General features: G+C 47.4%; 1 protein-coding gene across 2 annotated transcripts in view; it reads right to left on the minus strand.

Moving 5' to 3' along the window:
• LOC140359324 (interleukin-1 receptor type 1-like) overlaps positions 1-25,000 on the minus strand; it is an 87,952-nt gene that overhangs the window by 35,613 nt on the left and 27,339 nt on the right. For both annotated transcript variants that reach the window (XM_072444192.1, XM_072444191.1), the window contains exons 2-6: positions 23,072-23,149; positions 17,527-17,779; positions 16,214-16,403; positions 14,284-14,455; positions 12,535-12,597 (exon numbers count right to left, since the gene is read on the minus strand). In XM_072444192.1, the coding sequence (XP_072300293.1) occupies positions 12,535-12,597; positions 14,284-14,455; positions 16,214-16,403; positions 17,527-17,779; positions 23,072-23,147 (754 nt within the window). In that variant the 5' untranslated portion in view covers positions 23,148-23,149. The remainder of the gene's footprint in view (positions 1-12,534; positions 12,598-14,283; positions 14,456-16,213; positions 16,404-17,526; positions 17,780-23,071; positions 23,150-25,000) is intronic.

The following is a 25,000-nucleotide window of genomic DNA, read 5'->3' on the forward strand; positions in this document are numbered from 1 at the left end:
CAGACCAGTGCGGTCCACAGTCCAGTGCGGTCCACAGACCGACCAGTGTGGTCCACAGCCCAGTGCGGTCCACCGACCAGTGCGGTCCACAGACCGACCAGTGCGGTCCACAGCCCAGAGCGGTCCACAGCCCAGTGCGGTCCACAGCCCAGTGCGGTCCACAGACCGACCAGTGCGGTCTACAGTCCAGTGCGGTCCACAGTCCAGTGCGGTCCACAGCCCAGTGCGGTCCACAGCCCAGTGCGGTCCACAGTCCAGTGCGGTCCACAGTCCAGTGCAATCCACAGTCCAGTGCGGTCCACAGACCGACCAGTGCGGTCCACAGCCCAGTGCGGTCCACAGCCCAGTGTGGTCCACAGACCAGTGTGGTCCACAGCCCAGTGTGGTCCACAGTCCAGTGCGGTCCACAGTCCAGTGCAATCCACAGTCCAGTGCGGTCCACTGCCCAGTGCGGTCCACAGCCCAGTGTGGTCCACAGACCAGTGCAGTCCACAGACCAGTGCGGTCCACAGTCCAGCGCGGTCCACAGACCGACCAGTGTGGTCCACAACCCAGTGCGGTCCACCGACCAGTGCGGTCCACAGACCGACCAGTGCGGTCCACAGCCCAGAGCGGTCCACAGCCCAGTGCGGTCCACAGTCCAGTGCGGTCCACAGCCCAGTGCGGTCCACAGCCCAGTGCGGTCCACAGTCCAGTGCGGTCCACAGTCCAGTGCAATCCACAGTCCAGTGCGGTCCACAGACCGACCAGTGCGGTCCACAGCCCAGTGCGGTCCACAGCCCAGTGTGGTCCACAGCCCAGTGTGGTCCACAGTCCAGTGCGGTCCACAGTCCAGTGCAATCCACAGTCCAGTGCGGTCCACTGCCCAGTGCGGTCCACAGCCCAGTGTGGTCCACAGACCAGTGCAGTCCACAGACCAGTGCGGTCCACAGTCCAGCGCGGTCCACAGACCGACCAGTGTGGTCCACAACCCAGTGCGGTCCACCGACCAGTGCGGTCCACAGACCGACCAGTGCGGTCCACAGCCCAGAGCGGTCCACAGCCCAGTGCGGTCCACAGTCCAGTGCGGTCCACAGCCCAGTGCGGTCCACAGCCCAGTGCGGTCCACAGTCCAGTGCGGTCCACAGTCCAGTGCAATCCACAGTCCAGTGCGGTCCACAGACCGACCAGTGCGGTCCACAGCCCAGTGCGGTCCACAGCCCAGTGTGGTCCACAGACCAGTGTGGTCCACAGCCCAGTGCGGTCCACAGCCCAGTGTGGTCCACAGACCAGTGCAGTCCACAGACCAGTGCGGTCCACAGTCCAGCGCGGTCCACAGACCGACCAGTGTGGTCCACAACCCAGTGCGGTCCACCGACCAGTGCGGTCCACAGACCGACCAGTGCGGTCCACAGCCCAGAGCGGTCCACAGCCCAGTGCGGTCCACAGCCCAGTGCGGTCCACAGACCGACCAGTGCGGTCTACAGTCCAGTGCGGTCTACAGTCCAGTGTGGTCCACAGACCAGTGCAGTCCACAGACCAGTGCGGTCCACAGTCCAGCGCGGTCCACAGACCGACCAGTGTGGTCCACAACCCAGTGCGGTCCACCGACCAGTGCGGTCCACAGACCGACCAGTGCGGTCCACAGCCCAGAGCGGTCCACAGCCCAGTGCGGTCCACAGTCCAGTGCGGTCCACAGCCCAGTGCGGTCCACAGCCCAGTGCGGTCCACAGTCCAGTGCGGTCCACAGTCCAGTGCAATCCACAGTCCAGTGCGGTCCACAGACCGACCAGTGCGGTCCACAGCCCAGTGCGGTCCACAGCCCAGTGTGGTCCACAGACCAGTGTGGTCCACAGCCCAGTGTGGTCCACAGTCCAGTGCGGTCCACAGTCCACTGCAATCCACAGTCCAGTGCGGTCCACTGCCCAGTGCGGTCCACAGCCCAGTGTGGTCCACAGACCAGTGCAGTCCACAGACCAGTGCGGTCCACAGTCCAGCGCGGTCCACAGACCGACCAGTGTGGTCCACAACCCAGTGCGGTCCACCGACCAGTGCGGTCCACAGACCGACCAGTGCGGTCCACAGCCCAGAGCGGTCCACAGCCCAGTGCGGTCCACAGCCCAGTGCGGTCCACAGACCGACCAGTGCGGTCTACAGTCCAGTGCGGTCTACAGTCCAGTGCGGTCCACAGTCCAGTGCGGTCCACAGACCGACCAGTGCGGTCCACAGCCCAGAGCGGTCCACAGCCCAGTGCGGTCCACAGCCCAGTGCGGTCCACAGACCGACCAGTGCGGTCTACAGTCCAGTGCGGTCTACAGTCCAGTGCGGTCCACAGACCGACCAGTGCGGTCCACAGCCCAGAGCGGTCTACAGTCCAGTGCGGTCCACAGACCGACCAGTGCGGTCCACAGCCCAGTGCGGTCCACAGCCCAGTGCGGTCCACATTCCAGTGCGGTCCACAGACCGACCAGTGCGGTCTACAGTCCAGTGCGGTCCACAGACCAGAGCGTTCTACAGACCAGTGCGGTCCACAGCCCAGTGCGGTCCACAGTAAAGTGCGGTCCACAGACCAGTGCGGTCCACAGACCAGGAAGATGAAAATGACTTGAAACATTGCAGTTTCTAAAAGAGTGTCCACATGACCTTTAACCCTTTTATTATACAGTTCAGACCAAATGTTTGGACAGACACAGAGTCAAATTGTAGTGGCAAAAATCTCTTGTTAAGACAAAGAAGCAAGTTGTCTCGTTTCAAAAGTAAACTGTTTAATCTTGTGGCTGAATCAGAAAGAAACTCGTGTGGACTCGGCCATTCTCATGGAAGGCCGAGTCCACGCGTCTGTCTCTTGCCTGCTTCCCAAAACGTGTCTCTCCCAAGTCCTTCCGTCCCTCGTCTGTCCCCTGCCTTAAATCACAGAAGGTCACATGACCACACACACAGAAGGAGCAAATGGGACGTCAAAGAAACAGTGGTTTCAGGAAGGAGACAATACAGAATTTGCATCAATTCAATTCACATGTCTTGCCTAGTGTGAAACATAACGTGGGACTTCCTAATCACTCCAGGGAGTCTGGACATGGACATTTCCAGGCCAAAAGGGGTTGTCAGGCTGTTAGAACTAAATCTGATTAGAAATAGGATTGAAAGTTAAAAAGTAAAGGGCCAGATTATATTTTTTCCACAACAAAGGTCAAAGGGCCAATGAGAGCTGAGCATCTGGAACTCCTTCAAGACCATTACAGGTGATGACCTCTGACCTCTTGAAGCTCATCAAGAGAATGAAGAGTGTGAGAAGCAGTATCAAAGCTAAAGGTGGATACTTCAAAGAACCTGGAATATAATTAGATTTTTAGATTAGATTAATATAAGACATATTTTCAGATGTTTCACACTTTTTGTTAAGTTTATAATTCCACATGTGTTAATTCATAGTTTTGATGCTTCAGTGTGAATCTACAAATAAAGAAAACTCTTAGAATGAGAAGGTGTGTATATAGTATAGTATATACAGTATATATATATATATATATATATATATATATATATATATATATATATATATATATATATATATATATATATATATATATATAAGATAAGATAAGATATTCCTTTATTGTCCCACATGGGGAAATTTCATTGGTGCAACGCAGGTAGATCCAGAAGAACAGATCACTTATAGGAAGTCTGAAAAACACTTTCAGTAGAAGATCTCCTATAAATAAATAAAGACTCCCATAGACAAATAAATAAATACATAAATACCATTGCATGTGATCACGACAGTAATTGCACATGAATATGTGTCACGACAGCACATAGATTGCACATGAATTTCACAGTAATTGCACAGTAATTGCACATGAATTGCACATGAATTCCAACAGCAATTGCACATATGACAGAATTGCACATCAGTATTAGGTTAGGTCAGTATTGCGAGTGTTCAGTACTAACAGTTTTTGTTATAAAGTCTGACAGCAGCAGGAAGGAAAGACCTACGGAACCTTTCCTTCACACATCGAGGGTGGATCAGTCTCTCACTGAAGCTGCTCTCCAGAGCGGAGAGAGTGTCCTGCAGGGGGTGACACTCATGGTCCAGCATAGATGTGAATCTAGCCAGGACCCTCCTGTCCCCCACCTCCTGCACCGAGCACAGCCCAGGACGGAGCTGGACTTCTTGATGACTCTGTCCAGCCTCTTCCTCTCCCTCTCTGTGATGCTGCTGCTCCAGCAGGCCACACCGCACAGGAGGGCTGATGCCACCACAGAGTCGTAGAAGGTCTTCAGGAGTGGCCCTGTCACTCCAAAAGAGTCTCCTCAGGAGGTAGAGCCGACTCTGGCTCTTCCTGTACAGTGCGTCTGTGTTATGAGTCCAGTCCAGTTTGTGGTTCAGATGAACACCCAGGTACTTGTATGAGTCCACTCTCTCAATGTCCCGTCCCTGGATGTTCACTGGTGAGGGGGCAGTGGGGTGGCGTCTGCGGAAGTCCACCACCATCTCCTTGATCTTCCCCGCGTTGATGAGGAGGTGGTTCCGCCGATAGTCCTGCGCCAGTCCTCTGTACTCCTCGTCATCGTCGTCCGTGATGAGTCCGATAATGGCAGAGTCGTCAGAGAACTTCTGCAGGACACAGCTGTCCGTGTCATGTCTGAAGTCTGCAGTGTAAAGGGTGAAGAGAAAGGGCGCGAGGACAGTGCCCTGGGGCGCCCCCACACTGCAGGTCCGAGTGTCAGACACACAGTTCCGGGCTCTCACAAACTGGGGTCGGTCTGTGAGGTAGTCCAGGATCCACTCTGCCAGGTCATACTCCACACCAGCCGTCTCCAGCTTGTCCCTCAGGAGCAGCGGCTGGATGGTGTTGAAGGCGCTGGAAAGATTGAAGAACAGGATCCTCACAGAGCTGCCAGGCTTTTCCAGGTGAGAGAGAGAGCAGTGCAGCAGGGAGATGACGGCGTCCGCCACTCCAATGCCAGGCCGGTGTGCAAACTGCAGCGGGTCCATGGCTGAGCTCACGGTGGAGCGGAGGTGGTCCAGGACCAGCCGCTCCAGTGTCTTCATCAGGTGGGACGTGAGAGCCACTGGCCTGAAGCTGTTGAGGTCTTTGGGGCGCGGTGTCTTAGGCACAGGTACCAGACAGGAGGTCTTCCAGACCTGTGGTACCACCCTCAACTTCAGGCTCATGTTGAAGACATGCTCCATAACTCCACACAGTTCATCTGCGCAGGACTTAAGGAGCCTGGGGCTGATGCCATCAGGTCCTGCTGCCTTCCTCACTTTAATCCTCTTCAGCTCACTCCTCACCTGTGCTGCTGTGACAGTCAGTGGTTGGCAGGGGGACCGTGTGCTGGGGGGATGGGTGAGTCCAGGCGAAGTGGGGAGCTGATGGTCCGGGGCAGATAAGCGAAGAGGAACAGATGCAGGGCATTGTCCAGCTGTGGAAGAGGGAGCATGCAGCTGTGCAGGGGGAGGGGCGGGTGACCGATCAAACCTCAAGAAGTGAGCATTTAAATCATTCACCCACTGTAGATCCCCCTCTGTCTGGGCAGGGGGGATTTTGAAGCCCGAGATGGTTTTCAGGCTCCTCCACACTCCCTGAATGTTCTTTTGCTGCAGCTGCTCCTCCATCCTCCTCTTGTAGCCGGCTTCAGCCTGCCTGATCTTCCTCCTCAGCTCCTTCTGCACAGTCCTCAGCTCCTCCTTGTTCCCTGACCTGAAGGCTCTCTTCTTCTCCTTCAGCAGAGCCTTCAGTTCACGGTTAATCCATGGCTTGTTGTTTGGAAAACACCGCACCGTCCGGGAGGGAACAATGTTTTCAAAACAGAAGTTGGTGTAGTCTGTGATGCACTCTATGATGGTGTTGATGTCCTCCCCATGTGGGTCATAAAGCTCAGTCCAGACAGTGGTGCTGAAGCAGTCCCTCAGAGCCTCCTCGCTCTCAGCAGACCACATCCTCACCTCACGGGACACCACAGGCTGCCTGCGCACGATGGGTTCATACACAGGCCTCAGATGTACAAGGTTGTGGTCCGAGCTGCCCAGGGGAGGGAGGGGGGAAGAGGAATAAGCCTCCTTGGTGTTGGCAAAAAACAAGTCCAATGTTCTATTCTCTCTGGTGGGGCAGGTAACATACTGGGTGTATGTTGGTAGAACAGAAGAGGGAGAAGTGTGGTTAAAGTCACCAGAGATGAGGAAGAGAGCCTGTGGATGCTGTGTTTGCAGCCTACAAGTGCAGGAGAGCAGTGCTTTACAAGCATTTTCAGCATTGGCAGACGGGGCCACATAGACTGCGATCAAAATCACATGTGAGAACTCCCGGGGCAGATAATATGGTCTCATGCCAATAGCCAATAGTTCAATATCCTTGTTACATAGCTGCTCCCTCACTGTGCAGTGTTCGGGTTTGGACCAGCTCGTGTTCACATACACCGCCAGACCTCCACCTCTTTTCTTCCCGCATTCTCTCGTTCTGTCCGCCCGCAGCAGATGAAAATTGTCCAAACCTACAATAGAGTCTGGCATTTCTGCTGTTAACCAGGTCTCTGTGAAAATCAAGACGCTGCTGTCCCTATATATCCTCTGGGACCGCATGAGGCTCGCTATTTCCGTCATTTTATTTTGAAGGGACCTCACGTTACCCATGACTACGGCGGGAACGACTTCCTGTTTTTTCCTCTCTTCTCTCGGAGTTTACGTCCAGCCCGTCTGCTTCGTTGCGTTTTCCTTAGGATGTCCGCCGGGATAACGTGACGATCTCCGGGTAAGACGACTGTTCTCCGCAGTTTCATGAGTTCCTCCTTTGTGTAAACGCGGTACGGCGCCGGCCGGGGGGCGGGGCCGGAGCCGGGGGACTCAGAGCCAAGACACATCGCAACGACACGACGAAAACACTCAATCCAGCCGAATAAAGTCAAAACAAGTTAATTTAAAGCGATTCCAGTGCGTGTCCCGATCGTTCGTGAAGTTCCTCTTTCATATAAACGTGTATATAAACGTGTACCGACGACACGCCGTACTTTAGCGCGGCCGGAGGGCGCGGGGGGGGGGGGCTGGTGGGCTCACTCGGAGCTAGCTCACGTCACAACAACACAACGAACGCAACGAAAAACGCTCAAATCCAGCCGAAAAAAGTCAAAAACAGTTGAATAAAAAACTATTCCAGCGCGTGTCCCTATCGTGCAGTAAAATAGAAAAAATATACTAACTATATTTACAAAATATAGGAGATAAAGCACAAGTGTGAGAAAGAAGAGAGAGCGTTTACACCGGGCTGCCAGCTGTACCAGCGCCTTATGACGATATATATACATATATACAGTATATATATACAGTATATATATATACATATATACAGTATATATATATATATATATATACATACAGTATATATATATATATATATATACAGTATATATATATATATATATATATATATACAGTATATATATATATATATATATATATACAGTATATATATATATATATATATATATATATATACATACATATACATACATATATACAGTAGGCAAGGCAAGTTTATTTGTAGAGCACATTTCATACACAAGGCAATTCAAAGTGCTTCACAGCAGGAAAAATGCATTCAAATCACAAAGAAATTACAGAAATACAATAAAATTAACTAAATTAAAAATGATCAATCCTACTGATTGTCTAAACTAAAAGAGAAGAGTGCAAAGAAAAAATCCTTTCAGTCATATGCACAGCTAAACAAAACTGTTTTTAGCTTAGATTTGAACATTGTCAGAGTAGAACCTGTCTCACATCTTCAGGAAGAATGTTCCAGATTTTAGCTGCATAAAACTTAAACACAGATTCCCCATGTTTAGTCCTGACTCTGGCACCAGCAGGAGGCCGGTCCATGTTTAGTCCTGACTCTGGCACCAGCAGGAGGCCGGTCCATGTTTTGTCCTGACTCTGGGCACCAGCAGGAGGCCGGTCCCCGAGGTCCTCAGAGTCCGAGATGGTTCATATGGCACTAACATATCCAAGATGTACTTTGGTGCTAGGCCATGGAGAGACTTGTACACAAGCAGAGCTGCTTTAAAGTCTCTTCTCTGAGCCACAGGGAGCCAGTGCAGAGACCTGAGAACAGGACTAATGTGATCATACTTCCTGGTTCTAGTCAGGACCCGAGCAGCAGCGTTCTGGATGTACTGCAGCTGTTTTACAGTTCGTTTGGAGAGGCCAGTGAGCGGCCGTTACGGTCTAATCTACTGGAGACAAACGCATGGATAAGTCTCTCTAAATCTGGTTTTGACACAAGATTTTTGATTTTGGCAATGTTTTTTAGATGGTAAAAAGCTGCTGATGTTATTGATTTGACGTGGCTATTAAAGTTCAAGTCTGAGTCCATTATTACCCCCAGATTTCTAATTTGGTTTGTAGGTTTTAGAGCGAGACTCTGGAGGTGACGCTGACACTTTCTCTTTGTTTCTGTGGGCCAAAAACGATTATTTCAGTCTTGTCTGAGTTCAGCTGGAGAAAGTTGTTTTGCCTCCACACACTGATCTGTTGGATGCAGTGACAGAGTGAATCCACTGGTCCATAGTCACCTGCCGACAGTGAAACATAGATCTGAGTGTCGTCTGCATAATTGTGATAGGACACATTTTCACTGCGTATCAACTGACCCAACGGCAGCATGTAGAGGTTGAACAGAAGGGGACCCAGGACTGACCCTTGGGGCACTCCACAGGCCAGGGTCATGTGGTCTGAGACACAGCTACCAATTTCAACAAAGTACTTCCTGTCTTCCAGATAGGACCTTAACCAATTTAGGGCAGTGCCAGTGATGCCCACCCAGTCCTCTAGTCTCTGTAAGAGGATCCCATGATCGACAGTGTCAAAAGCAGCACTCAGATCTAACAGAATTAAGACTGAGGCTTTGCCCGTGTCAGTGTTCAGGCGGATGTCCTTTATCACCTTGACAAGAGCAGTCTCAGTGCTGTGATGAGGTCTAAAACCTGACTGAAAAACATCAAATGAGTTGTTTATTAAGAGGAAATCTGTGAGCTGTTGGTAAACAACCTTTTCGAGGACTTTGCCCCAAAATGGTAGATTAGAGATGGGCCGGTAATGACTCAGTACTGCGGCATCAAGACTGCTCTTCTTTAGGAGAGGCTTTATGACCGCAGTTTTCAAAGACATTGGGAATGTTCCAGATTGAAGCGACATGTTAACTATGTGAGTGAATGGTGCTAACAAACTGTTCAACACAGACTTTATAAATCTGGAGGCTCACACATGGAGGCAGCATGAAGATGAACTCAGACTGGTGATGATCTCATGGACAGTTTTGTCAGTTACTGGTGCAAAGTGAGTTAGCTCTAAGTGTCTTGGTGGTTTTAGGGTAATTTTTTGCATTGTGGGATTTATAGCATTTTTAATGCCCTGAACTTTGTCATTAAAGAATAATGTAAACTCATTACACTTGGAGGTGGAAATGAGTTCTAACGGCAGCTGAGCTGGAGGGTTTGATCATCCGTTACTGTGGCAAACCGGACACGCGAGTTGTTACTGCAGCTTCCAATTATTTCAGAAAAATATCTTTCCCTAGTTCTACATAAAATGAGGTTGTACATGTTCAGCTTCTCTTTGTAAATCTCTTTTTGAACCTGGAGCTTTGACTTGCGCCATTTCCGTTCGGCCCTGCGGCACTCCCTTTTCTGTGCCCTGACCCAATCATCATGTCTCCACGGCGCCTTCTGCTTATTTTTAACCATTTTAGCCTTCATAGGGGTGATGGTGTCCAGAACATTCAAAACACACAATGTAACAGAGATCAACAAATCATTTACATTAGAACATGAGACATTTTCAAAGTTGATCATTTCCATAAACAGTGCACCTGTGCCATCATTTATGTGTCTCCTCTGAACAACTGCAGGACCAGCCTCTGAACAACTGCAGGACCAACCGGTGGTTTGAGAGAAACAGACAGGTCAAAGAAGACACAGAAATGATCAGACAGAGCAACATCAATCACATTAACATTTGAAATATTTACCCCCTTTGTAATTATGAGATCTAGAGTGTGTCCTTTGCTGTGGGTGGGGCCTCTCACATGCTGAGTAAGACTGAAGGTTTCAAGGACAGCATCAAGCTCTTTAGCGTTTCTGTCACAAATATTATCAACATGCACATTGAAACCACCTGTAATGACCAAACCATCAAAGTCTGTGCATATGACTGAAAGCATCTCAGTAAAATCATCAATAAAACTTTGGCAGTGATGGAGAGGCTTGTATAAAACAATGAAGAGAATGGATGGAGACCGTTTTAGCTCCATTTTAAAGGATACATACTCAAATGATGAAAACACCCCAAAAGAACAACCTGCGGATAATTATTTCATCTCTAAAGACGGCACGGACTCCACCCCCTTTTTTGTTTTCTCGTGTTTCAGATTCAAACTTAAAGTTGGGTGGAGCAGATTCTATCAGAACTACATTTCCTGTGTTTTTGTCAAGCCATGTTTCAGTTAAAAACATAAAATCAAGATTATAATAAGAAATAAAATTATTGATTAAGAGAGATTTGTTACATAAGGATCTGACATTTAGCACAGCAAGTTTCAGACTAGTTTCAGTGGGACTGGGCTTTATTTTTTCACAGGGAATATGAATCACATTTCTCAGATTGAGCCTGACTTGCATTTTGTTTTTCCATCTGTGTGATGATGTGACTACAGAAATAGCACTAGGGGGGGCTCTTTTTACATAGGGCCCCGGGTTGGTTTGATTTTTAATATGACAATAAGTCCTGGCAACGCTGAGACCCAGTGCATCCTAGCTATGGGAGATACCAGGTGAAAGGCGAGGTGGGAGGGTGGTGGGGCTTTTGTAGCCAAGGAGAGTTTGGGACCAGGTGAAAGGCGAGGGGGGATGGGTGGTGGGGCTTTTGTTGGTGTAGTCGGCTTGTGCAGGGAAGAGTTGATAAGTATTGACATAGCCCTTGCTATATTGGGCGTGAGTGGAGCCATCTTAATGCCTGATTTGATCAGACTTTCAAAATGGCTGGGAAGGCCCATGGGTGAGAGTGGAGATGAGAAGGAGAATGATGAATCTTTAGTGGGAGTAGATGTTGCAGGGGGAACCCAGGGCTGGTGTGAAGGCAGGGGCGATGACAGGGATGTTGTTGGGCTTGTCACAGATGGGTCCAAGGCCTTTGAAGATTGTTCCTTTGCTGGAGGCGGTGGAGGTGAATGTGGAGCAGCTGGAGCTGAATCCTTTGCTGGTGGTGGTGGAGCAGCTGCTGATGAATCCTTTGGTGGAGGCTGAGGTTGTGGTGCTTTTGATGTTGAAACATTGGCTCGGTCTCTGGCTGATGGAGCAGGAATTCTTCTCTCATTCTTCTCTTCTCTAACTATCTGCTCAGGACCCTGTCCAGGCCCAGTCCAATGCCTCAGAGCGTGGAGCAGGTTCTCTGTCAGCACCCTCACTCCACCTCTGCATAGGTGGGGGCCATTTCTCTTAAACAGGTCCTCTCGTTTCCAGAATAGATAGAAGTTCTCAATGTAGTGTAGTCCTCTAGGTGCACACTCTTTGGACAGCCATGTGTTCAGCTGAAGAAGCTGGCTAAACTTGTTTATCTTCCTGTCGATGTTTGGAAGAGGTCCACTTATGAATGTTTTGATTTCCACTTTATCAAGCACTTCGAATAACTTCAAGAAGTCTTTTTTCAAAACTTCAGTCTGTTCCCGCCGCATGTCTACTGCACCCACATGCACTATCAGCTGTTTAGCTCGTCCATGCATAGCCATAACATTTGGAAGGTGTGACGTTATCTCAGAAACAGTGACGCTTGGAAAAGAATGTGTGTTTATCTTTTCATGCGTCACGTGACTTATCGCGCCGTCTCCAACCAAAACAATCTGTGTGACCTTGGCTCTTGGCACAGATCCTCCTTGCTGTATTTTGGCCACGTCATCTTTCCTTTTTTCATTTGATTCCATCTCTGAAAGTGGTAAAAATCTGTTTGTGAGCTGTATTTTAGGTGACTTCACGTTATCTTTGTATCGTTTAGGCTTTGCTCCAAGTTTGTTCCAAGAAAATGCCTGGTCTTTCTGGTTTTTAGACAGTTTTGGAAACGACACAGAGTCACTGCGGTTTAGGTTGAAAGTAGCAGTTTTTCTTGTAAAAAGTGTGCTCTTCTTACCATCGGTTGACACAGGAATGGTATCGTGAAGAACTTTTTCAGATTCTAAAACAAATATCCGTGTTTTCAGCTCATTAATTTCTTGTTGATATTTCCGACAGCGTTCACAGTCTTTCTCCCTTCTTCTCCCGGACATGTCGCTGGCGTCAGATATGTCGTTAAAACTGGAAAAATGTTCTTAAAATCCTTGGTTTACTTGAAAAAGTCTAAAGCAAAATTTTTTGGAAGACAAAAACTGATTAAAAAGCAAAATAAATAAGGAAAGCAGCGATAGCAAGCGGAGCGAGCAAAAAAGCGTGTGCACTCTTCGGAAGCAGGAAACAGTAATACATATATACAGTATATATATATATATACAGGCACTACATACTGACCCAGTTCTGCTTTCACCACGTCGTTGGCAGGTTCTCGGACTTGTGGGAGCAGACAGTAATCTCCTAAAATCATAGACATTATATTCAAACAGAAAGTATGACATGAAGGTGTGAAGTACTCCAGTCCTACGGACTGGTCCAGGATCTATGGATGTGGAGAACAAGAACAGAAGGTATGATCTATGGATGTGGAGAACAAGAACAGAAGGTATGATCTATGGATGTGGAGAACAGAAGGTATGATCTATGGATGTGGGGAACAGAAGGTATGATCTATGGATGTGGAGAACAGAAGGTATGATCTATGGATGTGGAGAACAGAAGGTATGATCTATGGATGTGGGAAACAGAAGGTATGATCTATGGATGTGGAGAACAGAAGGTATGATCTATGGATGTGGAGAACAGAAGGTATGATCTATGGATGTGGAGAACAGAAGGTATGATCTATGGATGTGGGGAACAGAAGGTATGATCTATGGATGTGGAGAACAGAAGGTATGATCTATGGATGTGGAGAACAGAAGGTATGATCTATGGATGTGGGAAACAGAAGGTATGATCTATGGATGTGGAGAACAGAAGGTATGATCTATGGATGTGGAGAACAGAAGGTATGATCTATGGATGTGGAGAACAGAAGGTATGATCTATGGATGTGGGGAACAGAAGGTATGATCTATGGATGTGGGGAACAGAAGGTATGATCTATGGATGTGGAGAACAGAAGGTATGATCTATGGATGTGGAGAACAGAAGGTATGATCTATGGATGTGGAGAACAGAAGGTATGATCTATGGATGTGGAGAACAGAAGGTATGATCTATGGATGTGGAGAACAGAAGGTATGATCTATGGATGTGGGGAACAGAAGGTATGATCTATGGATGTGGAGAACAGAAGATATGATCTATGGATGTGGAGAACAGAAGGTATGATCTATGGATGTGGAGAACAGAAGGTATGATCTATGGATGTGGAGAACAGAAGGTATGATCTATGGATGTGGAGAACAGAAGGTATGATCTATGGATGTGGAGAACAGAAGGTATGATCTATGGATGTGGAGAACAGAAGGTATGATCTATGGATGTGGGGAACAGAAGGTATGATCTATGGATGTGGAGAACAGAAGGTATGATCTATGGATGTGGAGAACAGAAGGTATGATCTATGGATGTGGAGAACAGAAGGTATGATCTATGGATGTGGAGAACAGAAGGTATGATCTATGGATGTGGAGAACAGAAGGTATGATCTATGGATGTGGAGAACAGAAGGTATGATCTATGGATGTGGAGAACAGAAGGTATGATCTATGGATGTGGAGAACAAAAGCAGAAACATGATGGAGGAAAAACACAATTGAAGTTCGAATTTTGTGCATTTCAAGCACAACTAATTTGAGTCACGTCACAGTTGAGTCTTATTGGACGGTTGGATGGGCGTGGCTGAGCTTTAGCTGATGGGTCTTGGAGGAAATGACTGACATCAGCCATGACAGATGATGATCCTAATGCCAGTCATATTTAAAGGCGCAATATGTCACTTTTCTGATGCAGGTGTGGCCAGCTGCTTGTCTGCACAGAGATGTTACTGAACGCACCAAAAGCTCCTGTAATGTGTCATGACATGAAGGAAAAATACATTTAATGCCATATTGTGGAACATTCCAATAACATCTCCATGGAGACAAGCAGGTGATGGATCCTCCACATATCGCACCTTTAACATGTAGGTATACTGACCTTGGACCTCGGCCTCGATGGTCTCAGACACGCCCCCGTTGACCCCGCCCAGGCTGAAGGTCAGAGTGCAGGTGTACAGAGCCTGGTCCTCAGACTGCACCTCCTCCACCTTCAGGTACGTGTCCCAGTAGTGAAACCTGCCCTGGTCCTGGTGCGCCACCCGCTCACAGCCCTAAGACACACGGAGCAGCGGTTATCTCACAAAGAGAACGCACCAAAAAGAGAACGCACCAAAAAGAGAACGCACCAAAAAGAGAACGCACCAAAGAGAGAACGCACCAAAGAGAGAACGCACCAAAAAGAGAACGCATCAAAAAGAGAACGCAGCAAAAAGAGAACGCACCAAAAAGAAAAGAGAACGCATCGAAAAGAGAACGCACCAAAAAGAGAACGCACCAAAAAGAGAACGCACCAAAAAGAGAACGCACCAAAGAGAGAACGCACCAAAGAGAGAACGCACCAAAAAGAGAACGCATCAAAAAGAGAACGCAGCAAAAAGAGAACGCACCAAAAAGAAAAGAGAACGCATCGAAAAGAGAACGCACCAAAAAGAGAACGCACCAAAAAGAGAACGCACCAAAAAGAGAACGCACCAAAAAGAGAACGCATCAAAAAGAGAACGCACCAAAAAGAGAACGCACCAAAAAGAGAACGCACCAAAAAGACAACGCATTAAAAGAGAACGCACCAAAAAGAGAACGCACCAAAGAGAGAACGCATCAAAAAGAGAACGCAGCAAAAAGAGAACGCACCAAAAAGAAAAGAGAACGCATCGAAAAGAGAACGCACCAAAAAGAGAACGCACCAAAAAGAGAACGCACCAAAAAGAGAACGCACCAAAAAGAGAACGCACCAAAAAGAGAACGCACCAAAGAGAGAACGCACCAAAGAGAGAACGCACCAAAAAGAGAACGCATCAAAAAGAGAACGCAGCAAAAAGAGAACGCACCAAAAAGAAAAGAGAACGCATCGAAAAGAGAACGCACCAAAAAGAGAACGCACCAAAAAGAGAACGCACCAAAGAGAGAACGCACCAAAGAGAGAACGCACCAAAAAGAGAGAACGCACCAAAGAGAGAACGCACCAAAAAGAGAACGCACTAAAAAGAGTCCATGAATCAAGTCCAGAGTCTGTCAAATTGGTCCTTTTCTAGATTAAGTCCATATGTGATTTTTTTTCCGTATGTCAAGTTCATGTCATCCATTTTTTTGTGATAATTGTGATTATTTTGGGCACGATATAATCATAGGAAACAAAAAATAATAATCGTTACAGTTTTAGAAGCTAAATTAAGAATTTCTGTTTAAATAGACCTAAATGTAAAAAGCTGTCAAATGTAACTTAATTTTGTATTTCATAAAGTTAAATGTCATAAAGCCAGTCACAAAGCAATAGTATAGTTCAATAGTAGCTGTTAGACCAGGGGAATGACAGAAAATGAAAGATTTCACTGTTTCAGTCTCGTGAATCATTATGTTTTTCCTCACAATAATCATGACACTAAATGTGATATGGTGACATCACTAATCACTGCATATGAAGCACCTTTGAGTGGCTCCGCCCCTTCTTCAGGTATTAGAGTTTTGACCAGTTAAAAGTTGTTAAAAGCTTCATCTGAGGTGAAGACTTATTGTAAAGTCTTGTCTCATTCCAAAAGTCATGTTTCAGCTCCTGATGGAATGTTTTTGCTCTTCAGTCATGACTTTTTCATTTCATCTTCTTTATATTGTTTTTCTAACTGCGAGTTATCTTCAGAATGAATATCCCACTGGACTTTAGAACAATGTTTCTTGGAATGGAAACCTGGAAAACCTAACATAGTTCAAAGTTCAAAACAAGGATACAAGTATGCGTCCTTTAAAGGTCAAAGGTCCTCTCAATGAGAACTATGTTATAAACCTTTATCTTTTAAAGAGTCCCCAGATCGTACCTTGTACCATGTGATGGAGAAGGGGAGGCCGTAGCTGGTCAGTTTGTGGATGTAGTCTTTGAGCGGGCAGGACAGGCGGTCGGTCACTCCTTTGGTCAGCCTCTGTCCCGCCGTCCTGGGACGTCCACACAGAGAAAGGGGCGTGTCCACCACCAGCTTAGTCTGCTGCCGGTAGCACATCCCAGGGGTCCTGAGAAAGACAGGGGCCCACACAAAACTCACTCTCTTTAACTGAGGCCACTTTGAGGTGAAGGAAGAGAACTATATGAGTCTGATCAGCAAATGATTCGTTAAGAATAAGAGAAGATAAGAGACAATCGTTTATAACGATTCAACATCAAGAGCCATGTGATACGAGAAGTTTACTCAGGAAGAGGAACCTTCAAAGTACAAAGTAGTGGTTTGTATAGTTACTTACGGAAAACTTCAACAGTATTTGGAGAAACTAATACTATTGGTGGGAAACATATTGAAATGTTGTTTTGAAGACTAGTTAAGTTTGAAAATATAGTATGTGATGATTTATGTTCAGTTAGTTATGTTAAATGTTAGAAAACTGGTTAAAGGGGATTTTTCTGCACTTTTGTGATTCATTTTAAACATTTCACATCTGTCTTTGTCTGTCAAACCTTAATTCATTTAAAGACAAGTTTAAACACATTTCTGTTGCTTTGACACGTCTATCGTTGTCAGGATTCTCCCCAAAAATGTAATATACAATTTTGTCAATATTACCCACCGCTAACTAATACCAATACAATGTACATCAAATGTATGTTTTTAGAGTTTATTAGAGCAGAGTTATTGTAATCGGACAGAAAAAACATGAAATATTTGTGTATTGCCAAACAATAGACACGCAAATGACTAATATTCATATCTGTAACAAACCAAATGAAAAGAGAGCTCGTTTGCAAACGGCAGGAGGAGAAAAAGGACACTATGTCCCCACAACCAGCTGCAGGGTTCGGTTTTCTGCTTCTCTTTTTACAAGTGAGCTAATATATTATATATAAACTAAATATTTGGCAGAGTTGGCTACTTTTATATTTGCTATTAGACGCTTTCACATTTCTGTTGTGTTTTTGAGCTTTTACGGGAGAAAACGTCAAAATGTTGTCGCTGCTAAATGTGACATCATCTGCATATCCTGTATGGTCAGGAGTACCTAGCTGGAGGATTAGTCTACTGCGCGTGTTTTCAGGTAATGAGGAAACCAGAGATACACTGTACAAACTCCACACGACCCTTGACCCCCGGCTCTCCTGACCCCCGGCTCACCTGACCCCCGGCTCACCTGACCCCCGGCTCACCTGACCACAGTCACATAGTCCCCAGCGTCTCCGAGCGAGACGTTTAAGAACCACAGCGTCTCAGCCAGGACCAGGACCCGGCCGCTCTGGTTGCTGATTGGCTGGTCGGAGTTCAGCCTGTACCATGTGATGTTGTACGGCTCAGCTGATAGGTTGAAGACCGAGGGCGAGAGCAGCGTGCTGTTGAGCATGGCCACGTCTCCAGGGACAGAGAAGACGCGTTCGAACTGGAGGTAGTAGTTCTGACAGCCGCCTGCAGAAGTATTAATATGATAATATCTGACATGAAATGATTACATTTCTACTATTTTTGTTTGTAGAATGGTTAAAGGTGGTATGGACGATTTTTTTCAGCAAATTTTTTATCATATTTCCTCGTGGCGTGGATAAATCATTTGTCCTGCGTATCAATCATAAAACGCACCTACCGCTCACCTGCAGCCGCGTCAGGCTCGTTCCCACGTTTCCGCGTGCCTAAGCGCATGGATCTATCATAATATAGTTCCCTCAGTGTACGGGGCAAAATGAAGACGGAGAGAGACAGTTCGAGCTGACGCAGAAGTGGACAGAAATCTACGGGAGACGAGAGATGCGATGCGCTCGGTCGCGCTAATAACAAACGCACGTGTGTGTTGTATCTGTCCACACGGGGGAGTGGCATGTGCACGGGGGAGTGGCATGTGCACTTCCGCCTGCGTTCTCAAATCGCCGAAAAATCGTCCGTTGCGCCTTTAAGTTAGATATGGTTCCTTGTTCTATGAATAATGGAAACCGCGCCTGTGTGATCAAATTTAAAGGGGTTATATCCAATTTTTGAATGTGATGAAGTCAAATCTGTTTTGCCCCAGAACATGTAGCGTAATATATTGTAAAAGCAGCTTTGAGGGTGAAAATAAGACTGCTGTGTGCTGTCTGTATCTAATTATAAATCATGTATTGACCGCTAACCAGGCGGTGACACTGATTAGCATCCTAGCTGATGTTAGCATTACTATAATTATGCGGTGAAAAATATGGGTCCTAGGATTATGTATAATATTTACGTGAGGAATAAGTTTAGACCATTTATTACAACATCTTTAAAAAGTCTCTTTGTCTTCATTTACTTTCATGGGAACAACAAAGCTTTAGTTCCTCCACAAACCCTCATTCAAAGTGAATTATTCAATTCATATTGGAAGACTTTTTATTTAATTTTAATACGACAAAGTATATTTGAATTGGAAATTGTAATGTAACTACATCCTTGTACCTGTTTGTCGGATGGCCACGCCCTAATAAAAGTACATTTTCCCATTGGAAACAGAAAAGATGAAACCAATATGTGATATGAAGGAACATTTTTTAATAAAATCCCCCTAAATTGAAATGACTGAGTAACATTAAAAAAGTGCAGTGGTCTAATATAAAAAGTATAAGTATATAATGATCTAACGTCACTGCTTTAGTGAATGTGAGTCACTTTAAGGCTGAAATATCAGATCAGTAATATGATATAATCATAACAAAACGTTCTCAAATCTAGTATTAGAATGGTTTGTATGACATTAACGGTGTGTATATATAAATCTTTTCAAAGTTTATACATTCATTTGCAAAAAATGTCTTAAAAATGTACTAAATGTCCTAAAAAGCTAGTACACTATTTAGGAAATGTGCCTAGAATAAATCTGATGAGTGAATGATTGGTGATGGTGGGAGGGGCTGATTGCACCAGTCTGTCCCTGGGCAGCTGTGGCTACATTAGTAGTTTGCCCCCACAGGATGTATTCACTGAATAAAGAATGCACTGTAAAGTGTTGTTGAGGGTCATAAAACGTGATATATAAATCCAATTAGTAATGAATAATAATGAATTCATTGAAAAACTAGAATGAAGTTAAAACTAAAATTCTAATATTTGTTTTAACCTTGACCTATTCCTCGTGCATCTCTACGGTCCAATCAATGTGGCGTTAGCTGCAGTACACAGAGCTGCCAGCAGAGGGCACCACTGTTAGGTTATGTGTTTGTGGTGTTAGCTGCAGTACACAGAGCAGCCAGCAGAGGGCACCACTGTTAGGTTATGTGTTTGTGGTGTTAGCTGCAGTACACAGAGCAGCCAGCAGAGGGCACCACTGTTAGGTTATGTGTTTGTGGTGTTAGCTGCAGTACACAGAGCAGCCAGCAGAGGGCACCACTGTGAGGTTATGTGTTTGTGGTGTTAGCTGCAGTACACAGAGCAGCCAGCAGAGGGCACCACTGTGAGGTTATGTGTTTGTGGTGTTAGCTGCAGTATACAGAGCAGCCAGCAGAGGGCACCACTGTTAGGTTATGTGTTTGTGGTGTTAGCTGCAGTACACAGAGCAGCCAGCAGAGGGCACCACTGTGAGGTTATGTGTTTGTGGTGTTAGCTGCAGTACACAGAGCAGCCAGCAGAGGGCACCACTGTGAGGTTATGTGTTTGTGGTGTTAGCTGCAGTACACAGAGCAGCCAGCAGAGGGCACCACTGTTAGGTTATGTGTTTGTGGTGTTAGCTGCAGTACACAGAGCAGCCAGCAGAGGGCACCACTGTGAGGTTATGTGTTTGTGGTGTTAGCTGCAGTACACAGAGCAGCCAGCAGAGGGCACCACTGTTAGGTTATGTGTTTGTGGTGTTAGCTGCAGTACACAGAGCAGCCAGCAGAGGGCACCACTGTGAGGTTATGTGTTTGTGGTGTTAGCTGCAGTACACAGAGCAGCCAGCAGAGGGCACCACTGTGAGGTTATGTGTTTGTGGTGTTAGCTGCAGTACACAGAGCAGCCAGCAGAGGGCACCACTGTGAGGTTATGTGTTTGTGGTGTTAGCTGCAGTACACAGAGCAGCCAGCAGAGGGCACCACTGTGAGGTTATGTGTTTGTGGTGTTAGCTGCAGTACACAGAGCTGCCAGCAGAGGGCACCACTGTGAGGTTATGTGTTTGTGGTGTTAGCTGCAGTACACAGAGCAGCCAGCAGAGGGCACCACTGTTAGGTTATGTGTTTGTGGTGTTAGCTGCAGTACACAGAGCAGCCAGCAGAGGGCACCACTGTTAGGTTATGTGTTTGTGGTGTTAGCTGCAGTACACAGAGCAGCCAGCAGAGGGCACCACTGTGAGGTTATGTGTTTGTGGTGTTAGCTGCAGTACACAGAGCAGCCAGCAGAGGGCACTACTGTTAGGTTATGTGTTTGTGGTGTTAGCTGCAGTACACAGAGCAGCCAGCAGAGGGCACCACTGTGAGGTTATGTGTTTGTGGTGTTAGCTGCAGTACACAGAGCAGCCAGCAGAGGGCACCACTGTGAGGTTATGTGTTTGTGGTGTTAGCTGCAGTACACAGAGCAGCCAGCAGAGGGCACCACTGTGAGGTTATGTGTTTGTGGTGTTAGCTGCAGTACACAGAGCAGCCAGCAGAGGGCACCACTGTTAGGTTATGTGTTTGTGGTGTTAGCTGCAGTACACAGAGCAGCCAGCAGAGGGCACCACTGTGAGGTTATGTGTTTGTGGTGTTAGCTGCAGTACACAGAGCTGCCAGCAGAGGGCACCACTGTGAGGTTATGTGTTTGTGGTGTTAGCTGCAGTACACAGAGCAGCCAGCAGAGGGCACCACTGTTAGGTTATGTGTTTGTGGTGTTAGCTGCAGTACACAGAGCAGCCAGCAGAGGGCACCACTGTGAGGTTATGTGTTTGTGGTGTTAGCTGCAGTACACAGAGCAGCCAGCAGAGGGCACCACTGTGAGGTTATGTGTTTGTGGTGTTAGCTGCAGTACACAGAGCAGCCAGCAGAGGGCACCACTGTGAGGTTATGTGTTTGTGGTGTTAGCTGCAGTACACAGAGCAGCCAGCAGAGGGCACCACTGTGAGGTTATGTGTTTGTGGTGTTAGCTGCAGTACACAGAGCAGCCAGCAGAGGGCACCACTGTGAGGTTATGTGTTTGTGGTGTTAGCTGCAGTATACAGAGCAGCCAGCAGAGGGCACCACTGTTAGGTTATGTGTTTGTGGTGTTAGCTGCAGTACACAGAGCAGCCAGCAGAGGGCACCACTGTGAGGTTATGTGTTTGTGGTGTTAGCTGCAGTACACAGAGCTGCCAGCAGAGGGCACCACTGTTAGGTTATGTGTTTGTGGTGTTAGCTGCAGTACACAGAGCAGCCAGCAGAGGGCACCACTGTTAGGTTATGTGTTTGTGGCGTTAGCTGCAGTACACAGAGCAGCCAGCAGAGGGCACCACTGTGAGGTTATGTGTTTGTGGCGTTAGCTGCAGTACACAGAGCAGCCAGCAGAGGGCACCACTGTTAGGTTATGTGTTTGTGGTGTTAGCTGCAGTACACAGAGCAGCCAGCAGAGGGCACCACTGTGAGGTTATGTGTTTGTGGTGTTAGCTGCAGTACACAGAGCAGCCAGCAGAGGGCACCACTGTGAGGTTATGTGTTTGTGGTGTTAGCTGCAGTACACAGAGCAGCCAGCAGAGGGCACCACTGTGAGGTTATGTGTTTGTGGTGTTAGCTGCAGTACACAGAGCAGCCAGCAGAGGGCACCACTGTTAGGTTATGTGTTTGTGGTGATAGCTGCAGTACACAGAGCTGCCAGCAGAGGGCACCACTGTGAGGTTATGTGTTTGTGATGTTAGCTGCAGTACACAGAGCAGCCAGCAGAGGGCACCACTGTGAGGTTATGTGTTTGTGGTGTTAGCTGCAGTACACAGAGCTGCCAGCAGAGGGCACCACTGTGAGGTTATGTGTTTGTGGTGTTAGCTGCAGTACACAGAGCAGCCAGCAGAGGGCACCACTGTTAGGTTATGTGTTTGTGGTGTTAGCTGCAGTACACAGAGCAGCCAGCAGAGGGCACCACTGTGAGGTTATGTGTTTGTGGTGTTAGCTGCAGTACACAGAGCAGCCAGCAGAGGGCACCACTGTGAGGTTATGTGTTTGTGGTGTTAGCTGCAGTACACAGAGCAGCCAGCAGAGGGCACCACTGTTAGGTTATGTGTTTGTGGTGTTAGCTGCAGTACACAGAGCAGCCAGCAGAGGGCACCACTGTGAGGTTATGTGTTTGTGGTGTTAGCTGCAGTACACAGAGCTGCCAGCAGAGGGCACCACTGTGAGGTTATGTGTTTGTGGTGTTAGCTGCAGTACACAGAGCTGCCAGCAGAGGGCACCACTGTTAGGTTATGTGTTTGTGGTGTTAGCTGCAGTACACAGAGCAGCCAGCAGAGGGCACCACTGTGAGGTTATGTGTTTGTGGTGTTAGCTGCAGTACACAGAGCAGCCAGCAGAGGGCACCACTGTGAGGTTATGTGTTTGTGGTGTTAGCTGCAGTACACAGAGCAGCCAGCAGAGGGCACCACTGTTAGGTTATGTGTTTGTGGTGTTAGCTGCAGTACACAGAGCAGCCAGCAGAGGGCACCACTGTGAGGTTATGTGTTTGTGGTGTTAGCTGCAGTACACAGAGCTGCCAGCAGAGGGCACCACTGTGAGGTTATGTGTTTGTGGTGTTAGCTGCAGTACACAGAGCTGCCAGCAGAGGGCACCACTGTGAGGTGAGTCTTACCGGGTTCAGAGCTGGAGCCCGGTCCCAGCAGAGAGCACAGGAGCAGCAGACTGAGGGCCTCTGGTGTAGGGGCCATATCTGAGGAGGACAGAGCAGGCCACGCACACATGTGTGTTTAAAGGCTCTTTTCCTCATGTTGCTCTCTAAACAGAAACACTTTAACTTTGTACAATCTCCTCCTGAAGATGTTTCATTATATCATTGAATCCACTTCATCCATAGATTAAGATGTGACATGTGACTCACAGAGACATAAAGCACTTAAATATAAAGCACTAAAATCCCTTCTGTGCTTTTTTTGGGTCACTTATTAGCAAAAAGAGGCAATACATTTAAACCTTGCTCTCCACAGATGTAGATGTAACAAGTGTGCAAACGTTTGGCCATTTTAAAACATAAAATGTCTTATTTGAAGCACATATATAAATATACAATGGTTAGAAAGAGCTGGTCTGAAGGACAGAGGCCCTGATCATGGCAGGACAGGAGCAGGACAGGTGCAGGACAGGTGCAGGACAGGAGCAGGACAGGAGCAGGACAGGTGCAGGACAGGAGAAGGACAGGAGCAGGACAGGTGCAGGACAGGAGCAGGACAGGAGCAGGACAGGTGCAGGACAGGAGCAGGACAGGAGCAGGACAGGTGCAGGACAGGTGCAGGACAGGAGCAGGACAGGAGCAGGACAGGTGCAGGACAGGTGCAGGACAGGAGCAGGACAGGAGCAGGACAGGTGCAGGACAGGTGCAGGACAGGAGCAGGACAGGAGCAGGACAGGAGCAGGACAGGAGCAGGCCCTGAACACCAGAGCAATAGAGGCCCAGATCTACCACACCAGACAAGACCCAAGTGTAGCTGTGCAAAGGGGCCCCTGAGACAATCCCACACATAACATAGTGTCCAGACACATCTGAGCAGAGCACGGGCTGGAGGCCCAAAGGACAAGGTGGAAACACCTCCAAAGGTGGTGGAGAACGACCGAGCCAAGGTCCTCTGGGACTTCAAATACTTGGAATGTGCTATGTCAGAACTGAAATGGATTGATCCATGTAGTTGAGAAAAGTCCATCTGTTTTGGACCAGCACAGATCAGAGCTCTTTGGGTCAAAATGAGACCGCTGTGGGATGTTTGCATCTAATTATCTTCTTATTGTCCAAGAACCAGGAAGTGTGCTGTTAGCATTCTAGTTCTTGTTAGGCCCGAGCGCCACAAGCTGGCGAGAGGCCTATTAATCTCGTAAGGCCATGCGAAGCACGGCTGCGAAAGTGCGCACGTAGTGCGCACGAAATCGAGCGCGAAGCGCTCGTGCACTTCCAAACACTCACTAACGCACTCCTTCACTCATGCACGCCCCGTGCATACTAATTAGTAGTAGGAAAATGGAACATTACCGTTGTAAACGGGCGAAGCCCGTGCAAAAGTGCGCACTAAACGAGCATTTTACATTGGCGCGGTCGTCATCCCCATATAAAGCACTCATTTGCGCTAAGTAGCTCACGAATACGTTCCCCATCTCTTGCATGTTCCGTGCATATAAGCATGTAATGCAAAAATTGAACATTATTACTGTATAGAGGGCCAAAAACACAAAGTGGGCGGAGCCCACTCAAAATTAACAAAAGTACCCGTCAGTGACCAGGGACCCACACCATGAGGAAGGAAAGCGCGAGCGCTTTCCGAAAATGTATAGTTTATGATATTTGAAAAATGGGAAACATTGTTTTCGCATCGGAATATTATTCTTTCTTCTTCTTCTCGGGACCAATCCCCCTATTTTTCACCCAGTGAACATTGACGAAAAGTCACAAAAATTTGCACACCTCTAAAAATCGTGCCTCTCTACATTCTGGCTATTTCCCTTTTCTAAAATTAAAAAATTGGCGCGTCAGCGCCCCCAAATGTACCAAAAATGCATTGAGAGATGGGAAATGACC

The sequence above is a fragment of the Eucyclogobius newberryi genome, unplaced genomic scaffold (assembly GCF_026437365.1).
Source record: "Eucyclogobius newberryi isolate DKJ021-1_F unplaced genomic scaffold, fEucNew1.0.hap1 SCAF_14, whole genome shotgun sequence".
NCBI lineage: Eukaryota > Metazoa > Chordata > Actinopteri > Gobiiformes > Gobiidae > Eucyclogobius > Eucyclogobius newberryi.